Source organism: Dermacentor silvarum, chromosome 2, assembly GCF_013339745.2.
Source record: "Dermacentor silvarum isolate Dsil-2018 chromosome 2, BIME_Dsil_1.4, whole genome shotgun sequence".
NCBI classification, from domain to species: domain Eukaryota; kingdom Metazoa; phylum Arthropoda; class Arachnida; order Ixodida; family Ixodidae; genus Dermacentor; species Dermacentor silvarum.
In genome coordinates, this window is record NC_051155.1 from 240,954,124 (window position 1) to 240,968,179 (window position 14,056).

General features: G+C 44.0%; 1 protein-coding gene across 1 annotated transcript; it reads left to right on the top strand.

The window, feature by feature from the left end:
• Positions 1–1,692: 1,692 nt before the first annotated feature.
• Positions 1,693–12,046, top strand: LOC119441254 (uncharacterized). The gene is made up of 3 exons (XM_049662492.1): positions 1,693–1,855; positions 3,102–3,233; positions 8,288–12,046. The coding sequence occupies exons 2-3, from the start codon at positions 3,151–3,153 to the stop codon at positions 10,431–10,433; spliced, it is 2,229 nt and encodes a 742-aa protein (XP_049518449.1). The 5' UTR covers positions 1,693–1,855; positions 3,102–3,150; the 3' UTR covers positions 10,434–12,046.
• Positions 12,047–14,056: the final 2,010 nt, after the last annotated feature.

Below are 14,056 nucleotides of genomic sequence, written 5' to 3' on the forward strand. Positions count from 1 at the left end.
AGGTGGCCATGGCACACAATTTCAGTGCCTCTGAGCAATTATGCACACATTCTCTCGAGCGCAGATGTGCGCATAGTTTCTCCAAAATAACTCTTGCTGTGAATTGGGGTGAACCAAATGCCTATCCATTGTCATTGTCTATCCACCCCCCCCCCCCCCCAAAAAAAAAAAAAAAAAAAAGGTTTGCTTGTATGAATGACATTTTAGTACAATAAGCTTTTGCGACTAATATAAACTCTCTTTCTTTTGCAGTTATTTATTTTTAAATTTTCTTATTGCTGTGGCGTTTATATGAAGCCTGAATCTGATACAGCCATGGTGGGTACAACATGTGCCCATCCACCGCATCGACAATGACACTATTAGTACAAATTATTTGGCGCGCAAGCACGCGTTTAGTCTGTGTATGTCTGTGTCTGTGGTTCAGTTAGTTCAGACGGTTTGTGGTCACACCCCGAACACTCTTCTTATTCTATGGTTCATTCGGTGAAGTTCGCGGGCGTGCACATGTAATGCACAGTGTATACCCGCAGTACTTCAGCATTGGAGTGTCTTGCATCCAAGTAAGAGCAGTGCCGTCACAAGTTAAGCAGCATTCTCCTGCCCTTTCCGACTGATGACAATAAGCTTGTACTGGGTAGTCCGGTCCTTTAGCTTTCAGGAAATTTCGGGTCACGAGCAGCATCTCGTCACCGCTGCGCCCATTTGTCCGTTGCTTCTATTTTTTTTCCTCATACATGAGTCATTGCTAGCCTAGCTTAATGTTTCTCTCAAATTCGCCTGCTAGTCAGACCTCAATAAATCATGAAGTATCGGACCTCCGCTACTAATATGGTCTATTTCTAAATTGACCGCACTATCCGAGTATGCAGTGCCTGTGAGGGGTTGATTGTGCTTCGGTCGTGCACGTCGAGGCGTACATATGCAAATTAACGAACGAAACATTGCAATGTTCAGCTGATGCGAGCGCGTCAGACATGTACTGTGCAGTGCTCATATTTTGTAATACCTCAATTGGTTTTTCGTGCGTAAAGGACGAAACGCATTGGTTTCAAGTGGAGCCGCATTGTGCCAGGTTTTCACGGTAACGCATGGCTACAAGAGAGTGGAAAATTTAGAGGGAGAGATAACTGTTTGTTTAATATTCGGTGAAATAATTAAGGGAAGAAAATAGGAAAATTCCTGCTTGCTGTGACACTGCAACCGTAGCTGTAGCAGGTGACACCTGAATAGCGAGCAGCAGTAGGGAATGGTTGTAGGGAGTAAAGGAAAGAGAGAGAAAATAGTAAAGGAGATGGGGGGGGAATCAATTTTCGTACTGGAACGTAGCGCAGGTCGTGTATAATTCGGGAACGTTGCACGCAGGTGTTCATTAGTGCGACAGTTAAATGCGGAGATATCAGTGGGCTTTCTTGCTCGTCTTAAAACGTGGCTCAACCTAAAATTGCGCAAATAAACATTTCTTAGAATGAAATCCTCACAAAAAGTCCTGATTCACTTGTAATAACGCATCTTGCATAATTGTTTATTCACACATATTGCAACCAAACAAACCGCAAATGTGCCACTAAAACTGATGAATGGTGAAAGCAGACGTTCTTGTCTTTCCTCCAGCTTTAGTGGCCTACCGGTACTGCATTACAAGAACCAGCCAAACTGGCTTGACAATGCTGCCAACAGTGCATTGTTAGCCTTGTCTGTTGTGCAGGCATCTCCAAAGCAAGGTCTGTGGGCCAGCTCCAGTTAAGGGAGGCACTGCTACAAGCCCTCTGCAGGAAGCAGCAGCATCTCCCGGTTCCAACGTGGCATCTGTGGCAAGCGGTGCTGCCAGAAGCACAGTGCCATCAGCACCTTTGTAGGTTCAATCAGCAAAGACTCATTATGCACTGCAGCAATCACAAAATGTGCATTTTTATTGTGATTATGGTGGCCAGTGTACATTATGGGCTGAATGCAAAAATTCTTGTGCGCTGAAACTTGGATTGATGCTAGGACATCGAATGGTTAATATTAACATCAGACCCTTCGCTCTGATCCCCATTGATTATTGTGCTACCTTAGTCGGCTAAACTTCAATTTAATGCTGCCTTTGGATGCATGTGCAATTGGCCAGTGTGGAGCGCATAAACAGGTCATGTAGTGTAACTGAATGGCTGCCTAGGCAATGGAAACCTATTCGAGGGCCACATAAGCTTAGGGGTTGTGATGAGATTTAGAAATTCGATGGTGTGGGATAGAGTTGGCTGGCGCAAAACAAGAAAAATCGATGATTGCTGGGTGCTGGGCAAGGCCATTGTGCTGCAGTGGACGTAACATTGATTGATAATAATTAGACAAGCTGCTGTTTAAAATATCAGTGTAGTGTAATATTGGGCCGTTGTAGTGCTGTGAAATATCGGCATGTTAATATTTGTTGCAAGAAACAAGAACAGCACTCTGCCGGCTGCACTTGGGCCTAATGACAACTTAGTAATTACATGCACAGCCAGAGTCAGTTGGAGTCATAATAGGAGCGAAAAGAATGTAATAGAGTGTGAAACAGTCTGGTTAATTTGCGTATCTTTGTCAAATTTACCAGCTCTCTGTGTAGCATGCACTGTTGTAAACTGTGAGTCACTGCTACAGAAGGCATCGGTACAGAAAGCTTGAGAAAATGTTGCAGCCGCATTTGCACTGTATGTAAACACTGCGTTTGTTTGCCATGTGTGGCTTGTAGATATAGCTGATATTTTCACTCAAAAAGCTTGCCACACTTTTCACCTTATTCCTCACAAATAAAGGCATCTGATATGGAAGAATGCTGGTACGGGGGGGGTCATTCATTCCTAAGAAAGGGAATGATAAAGAACTGTTAAATTGTAGGATCATTAACTTGCTGTCTGCCATGTCAAGATTTTAACAAATATAGCTTCAAATACAACTGGGCAGATATTTGACACAAGGCATGTGGATACTGGTTTTCTGAAAAAGATACTCTACAGTAGATAACGTCCAGTTAATTTCATTTTTTACTAGTCCTACTGGATTCATTCCAAAATTGACTTCAACTTGCTGAACACAACTACCAGCAAGGCACTGGTAATGCTGTCTGCATTGTACAGGTACCTCCGAACCAAGGCTCATGGTTTGGATCCAGCTAACGGTTCAATAATGGATGCTCCAGCCTCTCCTGATCCATCAGCTGCACCTACAGAGACCACCACAACTAGGCATGTAGTCCCGTTGGCACTATTGTGGGTTTCCTCACCAAAAGCTCATTATACGTTAGGCCAGTGCCTAAAGTTGGGGGTGCGGGATGCTTGGAGAGTGCCTCACCCCCTCGCCAGGGCAACTGTATCCCTGTAGCACCCATTCGATTATGGAATGTGCGATAGACAAGGCGGAGGACATGTTGTGTTCCATAGCCACTGATAAAGTGCGGTCTGAAAGTGACAACAGTGGTTATTAAATGTCAGTAAGTTTTCATTCTGTGTAGGTACTTTGATATTTTCATCCTTTTCTGATTGCCAGATTCAGAGGCATGGTACCTTCTTTTTCTTTTTTGTTAAAAAATTGGGTGCATGTTAGATATGTACTTTTTTTAGGAGCTCTAATATTATTTTTGCTTTGAAACCTATAAGCTGGGCATGTTTTAGATTTAGAGGCATGTTAGAATCGGGTAAATACAGCCAAATGAAGTGGAGGTGTGTTTGGACATTTTTTGTGCCCTTATTTAATTTGGCTAACTGGGTAAATTGATCTGTTTCATCGGTCCCATCGAGGACGAATTAATGAAAGTTGACTTTATATATTTAACCAAATCTTTAGTTTTGACACCAAATGTCGTGGAACACAGTCAAAAAGCCACAATCGGCTTGAAGAAGATTTGTGTCCCATAAATATGGCAAGTGGGCCATGTGAATACATATCATTCTGAGTGCATACACAACAACGTACATACATGATATATACATAATAGATATACAAAATAGGTTGAGCTGGTTCATGTGAATGGACATTAGAAGAGAGAAAGAAAGACAGGTAGGTTAGCAGTACCCTATTAATGACCTGCCTAACTCTATTTCTTCTAGCATTCGTCTCTTTGCAGACGATTCTCATTTCTCATCTATCATGCTATTCATAGTCCAACAAATAATCAAGCCTTACAGCATGACTTGGCAACCAGCCAAAACTGGTTGATGATAAATGAGAGTAAAATGTAGCTTATTTCTTTTCACAGGTGCCAGTATTACAATTCTTGTGAGGATTAATGAATGGTTGTAGTATTTGTTTGGTCACATCGCTTAAGTACCTGTGCACTAACATATCCCATAACCTTAACTGGTTACAATAAGCAAGTGACAATAAGCATTATGTATTAACAAAGCTAAGAGTGCTCTGTTTTCTCTTGCGCATTCTAGCTCTTGCTCATCCCTAAGTAAAATTATTAACCTAAAACTCTCATTAGGCCAAGATCAGAATATGTTAGCGTGGTATGGGACCCTCACCAAAATACTCAAGTGCATGAACATTTTCAGAATTAAGCTGTTAGATTTATTCCCTCCGCCTTCTCATGCAATGTCAGTGTAACACACGTAAAGGTCATACCACGCCTGTCCCGCCTACAAATATGACACAAAGTGTCCAGACTTTGTCTCCTTGGTAAATTCTATTATTCATTACCTCTTAACAGCTCGGTTATCAAACCAGCCTACCTCACCTCCAGCCGTATATGCCACCAGAGATTGGTGTACTCGCCACATGCTTGAACAACAGCCACATATACTCCTTTCTTTTCTTTTTTTTTTTGTACGGACAGCCAGCACTGTAACAATCTTCTTGAGGACAACATTGTTCATAACTACATATCCTTTAATCCCACCATCACATCTGTCATTTGCTAACGCCGTTGTTATATCACCCCTCATCTGGAACCCACACCTTGTATAGTCTTTCTAGGTGTCAGAAATGAATGAAAAACTAAGGAGCATCTAAAACTTCTGCATTTGCTGTTGGGCACAAAGAAGAAAGGAGGCATCAAAGGAGCACTTTTGAACCCTTTTAAAATATGTCAAGCTGGTTGTGCAGCATTGCACAATTGTCTAATTTATGGCAGCTAATGCATTGGTAAATTTACAATTACTCGGCAGATAGTGCATCATTCATCTTGTTCTTGTGCATCCTTTCAATCATATTTATTGTACAAAACCAACAATTTATCAGCTGCACAGGTAATTGCCTTTTTAGCAATGATTACTTTGCTGTATTTTGAGTAGTTGTGCATTGCTGGAAAGCTAGCTTGACACTTTTCAAAACTCTATTGTCGATCTGTTGACTTGCTGTTTTGTACAAGATTTCACTAAAATAATTTCATGTAGAGCTGGGCAACACATCCATCGACACAGCTTGTGGGAAGGATGCTGGGTTAGGATGTTTGACAGTAGCTAGCCACTGTTTCATATCAGGCCTCTTTTCACTGAGCTTGCTGTTGCCTTGAATCCTATGGCCAGCTTTCTAAAAGCATTTATTTAATTATTGAGAAACCTGTGGTGTGTATCGAGCCTTTGTAAATGGCTTTTAAAATTATGAGAAAGTGACTTTTCAGTGAAGTGAATTAATTATTCAGTGACTCGGGGCATCATTCAAGGTACTAGATGGCAAAGAATTATCGGTAAAAATGAAGTGTAAAAATCCTAGCGAACTGCAGTTTCAGTGCATTTTTCCAGAATAATGTAGAATGTTCCCCGAGCCAGCAGTGCCTTCTGACCACACCTTCACTGGATGGTGCGGAAGGTAGTGCCAGCAATAAGTAATGGTCATAAGAGATGGCAACCTTTAGGTGTGATCGTTGTTCTTGGCAATGTTATAGCCAATTGCATTACTATTGTGATTTTTCAAAGCGCAGGAACTAAGTAAGAGAGAGAGAGAAAAAACATTTATTTAGACCATCGAGGTCGTTGATCTTGAGGACGAGTGGGTGGTGTCCTCATTCCAGGACTCCACTGGCCATGGCTGCTCGACGTACTTGCTGGACGAGAGTTTCTTGTCCCGCCGGGTATCGCCGGTCAGCTGTATCTCTCAAATGACGTGTTAGGCGTCTTAAAGTGTTGAGGTTTGCCCCCGCACCCCCACGAGATGTGAAAGAGTGTAGGGCGTGTGTCGCCAACTAAGTAAAGATAAACTTTTGTTGCAGCTAATATGTTGGGGTGGGCAAATATTCAAAGTTTCGAATACAAATAGAATATTCCACCATAACTATTCATATTCGAAGAGGCACTGTTTGGTACTTTCAGATATTATAAAATTATTAAATATTTTGCAACGAGCTGCTACTGCTCTCTGTCAGCTAAACAATGTATTGCAAATTACCAAAAGTGAAACAACAAATGTTTTTGAAGCAACGCGGAAATAATGGGTAATACAAGCCTTGTTTTACGTATTGCAGCAGAACCCACATGACAACCTGTGATTTTTGCTTGTATTCTGTCATTTAGTGTTTTTTGCAGTCAAGTCATGTGGCATTTTAATTTTTTGAGCTACAACCAATGATATTTTTCTTGCAATGGACCCTTTTACATGGCATGCAAGTCCTTCAACAGCTTTTTTTTTTTTTTTTCTGCAACCTAATTTTTTTCAGCAACTACGTATTTATTTGCCGTTTTTGGAAAGCTAGTCATACAGCATTCATTTTTCAAACAGCCATTCATTTTTGGAGAGCTTGTGATAGAGAGGATATTCATGCAGTGTTTAATGGATAATTAGTAATGTCTAGTGTTTAAAACTGATCCTTTGTACTTAATATAGTTCTGCCTTTTTTGCACTAATCAGTACAGACATGGTACTTAATTATACCAGAATAAGTATTCCTGCTATAAATATATGCATCTGTGTTTAGCTATTTGATATTAAATACTTACTATTCATATTCAAAGAATTAAATATTCACCCATCTCTACTAATATGTCATTTGTAGAACTCAAAAGTCTGATAATGCCTTGCCATTTTCGCACCTAATTTCTGTGCTTAGGGCTGTGGAGGCTTAGACAACTTGGTGATTCATAGCAATTGTAAGGAAGATCAGCACACTAGAAATTCCCATCGCCATTGCATTGCTCAAAGCCAGTTTGCTCATCCAGCCGAGCGCTTGCTGCTGCCACTGCGTTTCTGGCTGCCGCTTCGACAACCCAAATAACTCTCTCAGCACTTAGTGAATGTGTTGGGGGGCCATGGATCCCCGTACCTTTCGTGTAACATAGCACTAGGACATGAGGAAGGGAGAATGAAACATGGCGTGGCTTATAACTATTTATTGGTAAAGTACATATTGTATAACATATACAGGCATGCACTAAAGAAGAAAAAAAAGGCACCACAGTCTCCCGGTCCCATCGTGGGCGGAGCCACCGACTTAATCTGGGGGAGCCTTCGGCTCGCCTAGATCTCAGTTCCTCAGGACTCAAATAAAGTTCTTGTAAATAAAGGGGGATTTGGTCGTTGCCCAAATATTGTGTGCTTGCTATTTGCAAGGCTTTGCACACAAAATTCAAAATACAGATAAATATGCATTCTTACTTAACAAAAGTACAGTTGAAGGAGCATTGAAACACAATCTGTCTAGTTTTCAATGTTATCAACCTCAGTATTGGGCTGCTAAACACAAGGTCATGGGATTAAATCCCGGCCATGGCGGCCGCATTTCGATGGGGGCGAAATGCAAAAACACCTGTGTGCTTAGATTTAGGTGCACATTAAAGAACAGCAGGTGGTCCAAATTATTCCAGAGTGCCCCACTACGGAGTGCCTCATAATCGGATCATTGTTTTGGCACGTAAAACTCCATAAATGTTTCAACCTCAATTTCACTTGTTAACTGCATGTTGTGTTTAGCCAAAATGACACAATTGTTAAAGGAGCACCTAGTCACAGTCAAAACAGTGAATATATAGGTGGCATTGCACCGTAGTATGCGTAATATTGTGCTGTACTTTTAAATTCTCATTAATGCACTTGCCAGTTTGCCTAATGTGATGGGCTGACTGGCACATGCTAGATTGTGAAGCCATGTTAAAAGTTTGATTTTTACCACACTGAAACCATATACTGTCAGCTGTATGTGGCCACAGCACTGCATCTGCTATGTTATATTGCTGAACAAAAGTGTAAAATAGATAGCGTTGATATTAAATATGCTGAAAATGCTATGACAGCAAGATTTTTCTTGTACGAGATATTGCATGTCTACATGACGAACTCTGCCTATCCTTTTTTTTTACTTAACTACGTCTCCTGTTGTGTGTTGCCTTTGTAGGGTGAACAAACAGCACAGCACTTCCGATGTGGGCCCCGTTCCAGAGCACATCATGCAACTGTGCAAGAGTATCACCAACGAACAGTTGATCTCAAAGTTAAGCAAGCACAGGCCCCTTGGCAGGAATTTGGTTCTCTCCATTAATGAAGTTGGTTCCCAGATGAGTCTGCCAGGGTTTCCTAGAAATGACACATGTGCTCTTGTGAGTTCCGTGCTTCCATTCTTCACAGTCTCGCAGAAAGCCAATGAAAATTTGAATTCAAAAAATGGACATGCTGAAGTCTTGTCTTTTGAAAAGACGAATGTTAAAAATGCATGCAAAATGCCATTGAAGGGGAGCTCATCGGATGACAAGCAGCATCGATTGAGGTCAACCGCAAAGCAACAAGACATTATTTCATCGGAGGTGCACACACTGACTGCTGAAGAGGAATGTTGTACGGGTTCTGTGGACACTCGCTTTCACCCACTGCATAAAAGAAGTGGAAGGCCGAGTAGCTGTAGCCCTCAATCTTTAGGTAATCAAGGCACTGAGGCAGGCAGCCAGGAAAATTCAGGAGTTCAGGACACTGTGGCTGCAAAGGTAAAAGCTGCTGTGTCGGGTGAAACTGAGGCCGTTGTTCCTGTGCACGATCTTGCCAAACTGGACATGCTTTCCCTAGAGGAGATCTCTCCCTGCCACTCTCCTCGCCACCAGTCACCTGTCCAAAAGAGAATGGGCAAGGGGTCCAAAGATAACGAACGCCACTCCCATGTGACTGAATGGCTTTGCAATGTGCCCCTGCCTGCTGCTCTTACTGCTATCCCTGGGCAATCCCAGAAACAGCCTTCAGTCAATCCACATTGTCCACAAGGTATTGCTGACTCTGACAGCGATGCAACAGACATGGAAGGACCTGTGCTTCAACAGCAGCCCCAGCAAAATGGCTCTCAGCTGCCTGACCAAGACAAAAGTTCACTATCGCTGCTTCATTCAAGCCCAAACAAGGCTCAGCGATCACTACCCAGCTTGTCGCAGGCATCATCTGAGGGCGTGCATAAAAAGGGCTTAAGTGTCAGATTTGCAGCTCCTATACAAAAGGAAACGGCTGAACAGTTGACAGACAAACAAGTGCTACCAGCAGCTACTGTGTCCGAAACTTTTCTATTGCGACACCAAGAGCCATCACCCCTGGGTGTCCAAGAGCCGAGACTGTCCAAGAGTAGCAGTAAAGGGGTGCAAGATTTGCCGCAAGGTGCTCAGAAGCGCATTGTGAGATCGGTCAGCCCTGATGTGTTGGTGCCGCTGAAGAAACGCAAGGTACCATTCACTGCCCTGCAAGAAGAGGCGCTTGTGTATGGTGTTATGAAATACGGGCGAGGAAGCTGGAAAGAAATCAGCAATGATGGCTGGTTCGATGGGCGCCGACCCACTGACCTCAGTGACAAGTACAGGAACTTGGAAAAGTATGGCCATCTTGCGAATGTCACGAAAAAAGTGAAAGACATGCTGAGCGCAGGCATAAACCCCCTCAAGGAACTGCGCACCAGGTATGAGCGGCAGCGGCAACAGCATGTGGTGTCGCCAGTTGGAGGGGAGTCATCAAACAGTGAGCGAAGCACTATGGGCCAACCGGAGAAGCCACATAGAGCTTCACTATTGCTCAAGCATCCTAAAGAAGACAGAGTAGTTCCATCTTCAGGTAATGATGACAATGTTTCTTTGAAGCCTTTCCAGAAGCCAACAGAAGTTCTAGAGGCTACCACCATGCCAAAGACAGTTTGCAGCAGCACCAGCAGACCTTCAACTTCGCAAGCACATACGTCAGCACTCGGAAAATTGAGTTCAGAGTCTGAGGAGAATGCATCACAAGAAAGCGCCCCAACCAAGCTCAAGAACAAGAAACGAAGAGTGCCCTTCACACCACTGGAAGAGGAGGCTCTCGTGGCCGGCGTTCTAAAGTACGGCAAGGGTAACTGGGCACGCATACTGAGAGAAGGTGGTTTTCTCGGGAGGACAAGCCTGCAGTTAAGCGACAAGTATCGGAACTTGAAGCTATATCGCCAGCTGGAGGCTCTCGAGAACACTGTAAACACTAAGTGTGCCAGAGGTGAGGACCCTTTAGAGGAGCTGCAGAAGCTTTTCGCTGCCCACTGGAAGTGCTGAGAGAAGATTTGGCAGGTATTTTTTAACTCTTTAAGTTATGGTTTAAAGTTTAGCCTTTTAAATATGTAGCCATACAATAAAGCTCTGATGTGTTTGGTGTGCAAAGCAACGTGCTGTGGATTGGGAAATGAAAAGATGAAGACGAATGCATGCGCGGACGTGAGTCTTCTGTGTTACAAAAGACGATGACATTGAAGAGCGGCAAACACAAGGACACGCGACGCAAGCGAAGAGAATAAAAGGAAAATGGTCCAATTGGGAAAACCCACGTTGCTCCCAAGAGCCAATCACTGGTAAGCACGGAGCTCCGAAAATCACCAATCCAAAAAAGACACAAGGGCCAGAGCAGAAGAAAAGCGAGGCGCGTTGGCAGAATTCACCCGAACGGGAAATTCGTGTGCTTTCCGAATCCTGCCGACCTGTACCTGGGCTTCAGGTACAGGTACAGGTTGCTACTCCGTCAAGCCGCAGACTTCTACCCAAGGCCGGCGGACGTCTGTGCCCGTAGGCAGAGCGTAAGCGGTCGGGCTACGTGCCCGAGTTTGCGCACAGCTGCCTAGCCTCAACGTCCAGGTCTCCCGCCACTTCCACCTGGAGGTTCCGCCGAAGCACCTGCGTCCCCTCTGCAAGTCAGAACAGCTGTACTCTGGTCACCAACTCGTCGCTCAGCTCCATCAATATATTGGGTGAGACGACCGCCGCTTCTCTCATTGCTTCGCCGCCACCAATTAACGTCGAACTGTTGTTGCGCTGACTGTATCGCATGATTGCTCTCATGCTATGCCCTCACTCTTAGTGTGTTGATACTATACTAGCTTAAATTGTATTTGTGTCTTGCTGTGAATATTTCATTACATATTTATCATCTATTCTTTATACTGGTTACATTAAATGTTTTGTGTGCTTTCTTGGAACAAAAGGCTTTGTCCTTGATTGGGTTCTCTGGGGTTCTGCCTCGGGGACCCGTTCAAAGCATCACAAAGGCCTTGTTTCCGAAAGAAAAGATGGCATGGAACAACCCGTATGCAGAGCTGTCCCAGGCAGGGTTTGCTTTCTTCAACTTTGCAGCAAAGGGTCCACTGATGAAAGAAGACAGCTCATGTGTCCACAAGAGCAGTAACCTTGTGGCCATTGGTAAGCACTTTGAGGTTGGTGGTTCTTGGTCTTGAATTGCAGTTAGATTGTGGCACTGGATCATGGCTGAATCATTTTGTCCCACTGCAGTTTATTAAAGCGAAGCTTTCATTGCCTCTTCCCACCACTTTTTGGCGCTGGCTGCTGTCATGCACGATTCGCAGGTGCGGCACGTAGTGCAAACTGAGGCTTCTCAAGGAGGCAAGTGATGCACATAAGAATGGATGTGAGCTCCGATGCAAACACAGTGTTGTCATGCGATCATTGTCATTTAATTGCCTTAATTCTAATGTTATTCATGCAGTCTAAGATCCACTGGGCTGGTCAGCCCGAAGGGGCCTTCACATTTTCCAGCCAACACGACTATAAATGGCCGGAATTTTGCCATAACCTAAATTATCACAATGCACTCTTTCCCTGTCATATGCTACTGTAAGACAACAACTCCTGGGAACATTAAGTGGGAGTGACTTCACAGAGAAGCGAGCAGACCCAGAAGGCAAGACCTCTTCTGTCCCCTGTATCCTTTAACGTGGGTTATGTTCATTTTGCCTGCACAATGGTCTTGTGAAGAACCTCTCGCCAATCCATGCCAACTACCTCCTTGTTGTGCCTTCTACTCTGTGACTAGAGGTTCTGCATGTCCTCCATAACAATCGGACCCTACAGTGTTTAGAATGAGTGTAGCTCAGTCTTGCAGAAAAGTTTACTCCCTGACTATTTTAGACAAGAGACTCTCATTCTCGCCTATAACTAATGTTTTGCCCAAAAGATGGGAACACATTCTTGGTCATTTCTTTTTGCTGGAATGTCTGGAGCACATGTTTTGTATGGAAAGCTGGGCTTTCAAAATATTGTGCGGTGGCGGTTATGCTTATGTTGCTGGGCCTGTTTTCAAGAAAAACAATTTCTTTATCGTTGAGTTCTTCTGACAATGATGGTTCTGTCACTAAGGTGTACATAGTTTCAGGAAGCGAAAACGACAGCAACTTTGAAATTAGCAGTTCCACCATCTCGGACAACGCAGAGCAAGGGCAAAGACTCTTCACAAATGTTTCGGCATGGAACTGGGTGTGTATTACACAGATGCTAGTCGAACCAGCTCCGACACGTTCACCGTAGTCTCTACGTGTCAGAACAACGTAACAATGGCATCCTTCAAAACCTCCTCGGCATGTGTGGCAGAGGCTGGAGCCATCGCCTTGGCCATTCAGGACGCCGAGCACCAAACCAATTCGGCTGTCATATTATCCGACTCACAAGCAGCTTGCCGCCTGTTTCTAAATGGAACGGCAACCCAATCAATAATAAAAATTTTGGGCAATCAACTAGAAGGGCACCACACTATCATATGGTGTCCGGCCACGAGGGACTGGCAAGGAACGCGAGGGCAAACCGTATTGCTCGAGGATTAAATGTCTGAGCAACGGCAGGGCCCAGCAACGACTTTCCACCGAATTCTCGTGACATGCTTTTACAGCAAAGGCAGGAGCGGAGAAGTTTTGGACATCCTCACTCGAATTTAAACAGCCAACAGGAGAGGGACTGGCGTCGTATTCAGACGAATACATACCCCAACCCGCACCACCTACACAGAATACACCCCACGAGATTTATTGACGAGTGCCCATGGTGCACAGACACACCCACACTAAAACACATCACATGGGAGTGTCCCAAGAGGCCTCCGCACATAGACAGCCCAATAGTACTCAAACATCCACTCATGAGGAATAGGCAGTGGGAGGCATGGCTTGCGGACGAGGGCCGGGAGAGACAATTGGCTCTTCTGGACCAAGCCCAGCGAGCCGCTCATGCCAGTGAAGCCCTGGAATAGGGGCCCCAACCATCGTGCCTTCTTTTATTTATTTTCAATAAAGTTTTTACTCACTCACTCACTCAGGTGAAAAAGAGGAATGTTGGAAAGATAGGATTGCAAGTGCGCTTCACTGGACAGAAATAAACATGAAAAGCATTTCCACAATGCCCCCTCGGTTTGTGCTGCTTTCTCGGTGATGAGCTCATTTCATTGATAGTCAAAGAAACTAACTGGAATGCCACTTAGAAACTGAAAAGCAGCCGTCCTAGTAAGCACTTCTACCTCAAAATGTGAGTGCCTATCACAAAGGAAGGGATGTGTGTTCTCTGCATTGCTGATGTCAAATAAAAGGCTCTTGTTTACACTGATGAGAGGTGATGAGCAGCAACTTGATTTAAGCTGCTCATGAGTGTGCTCCATTTTGTGGATAGTGCAAGCATCACTGATCTCAGCGACCATCCCCAGCTGAAGCTATATAAAGTATGGCCATTCTTGTGTCGTTAGCTGGAGAACTACCACTCTGCCTACATAACAGTGAGAGACATTTCCAAAGATGAAAGGTTCATGTTCTATAATAGAAGGCTGAGATAATTACCATCCATTCTGTTGAAAAAAAGCAAGATTTGTTCTATTTTTCATGCCCTGTGAGGCATTGTCAGAAAGGGTGTGG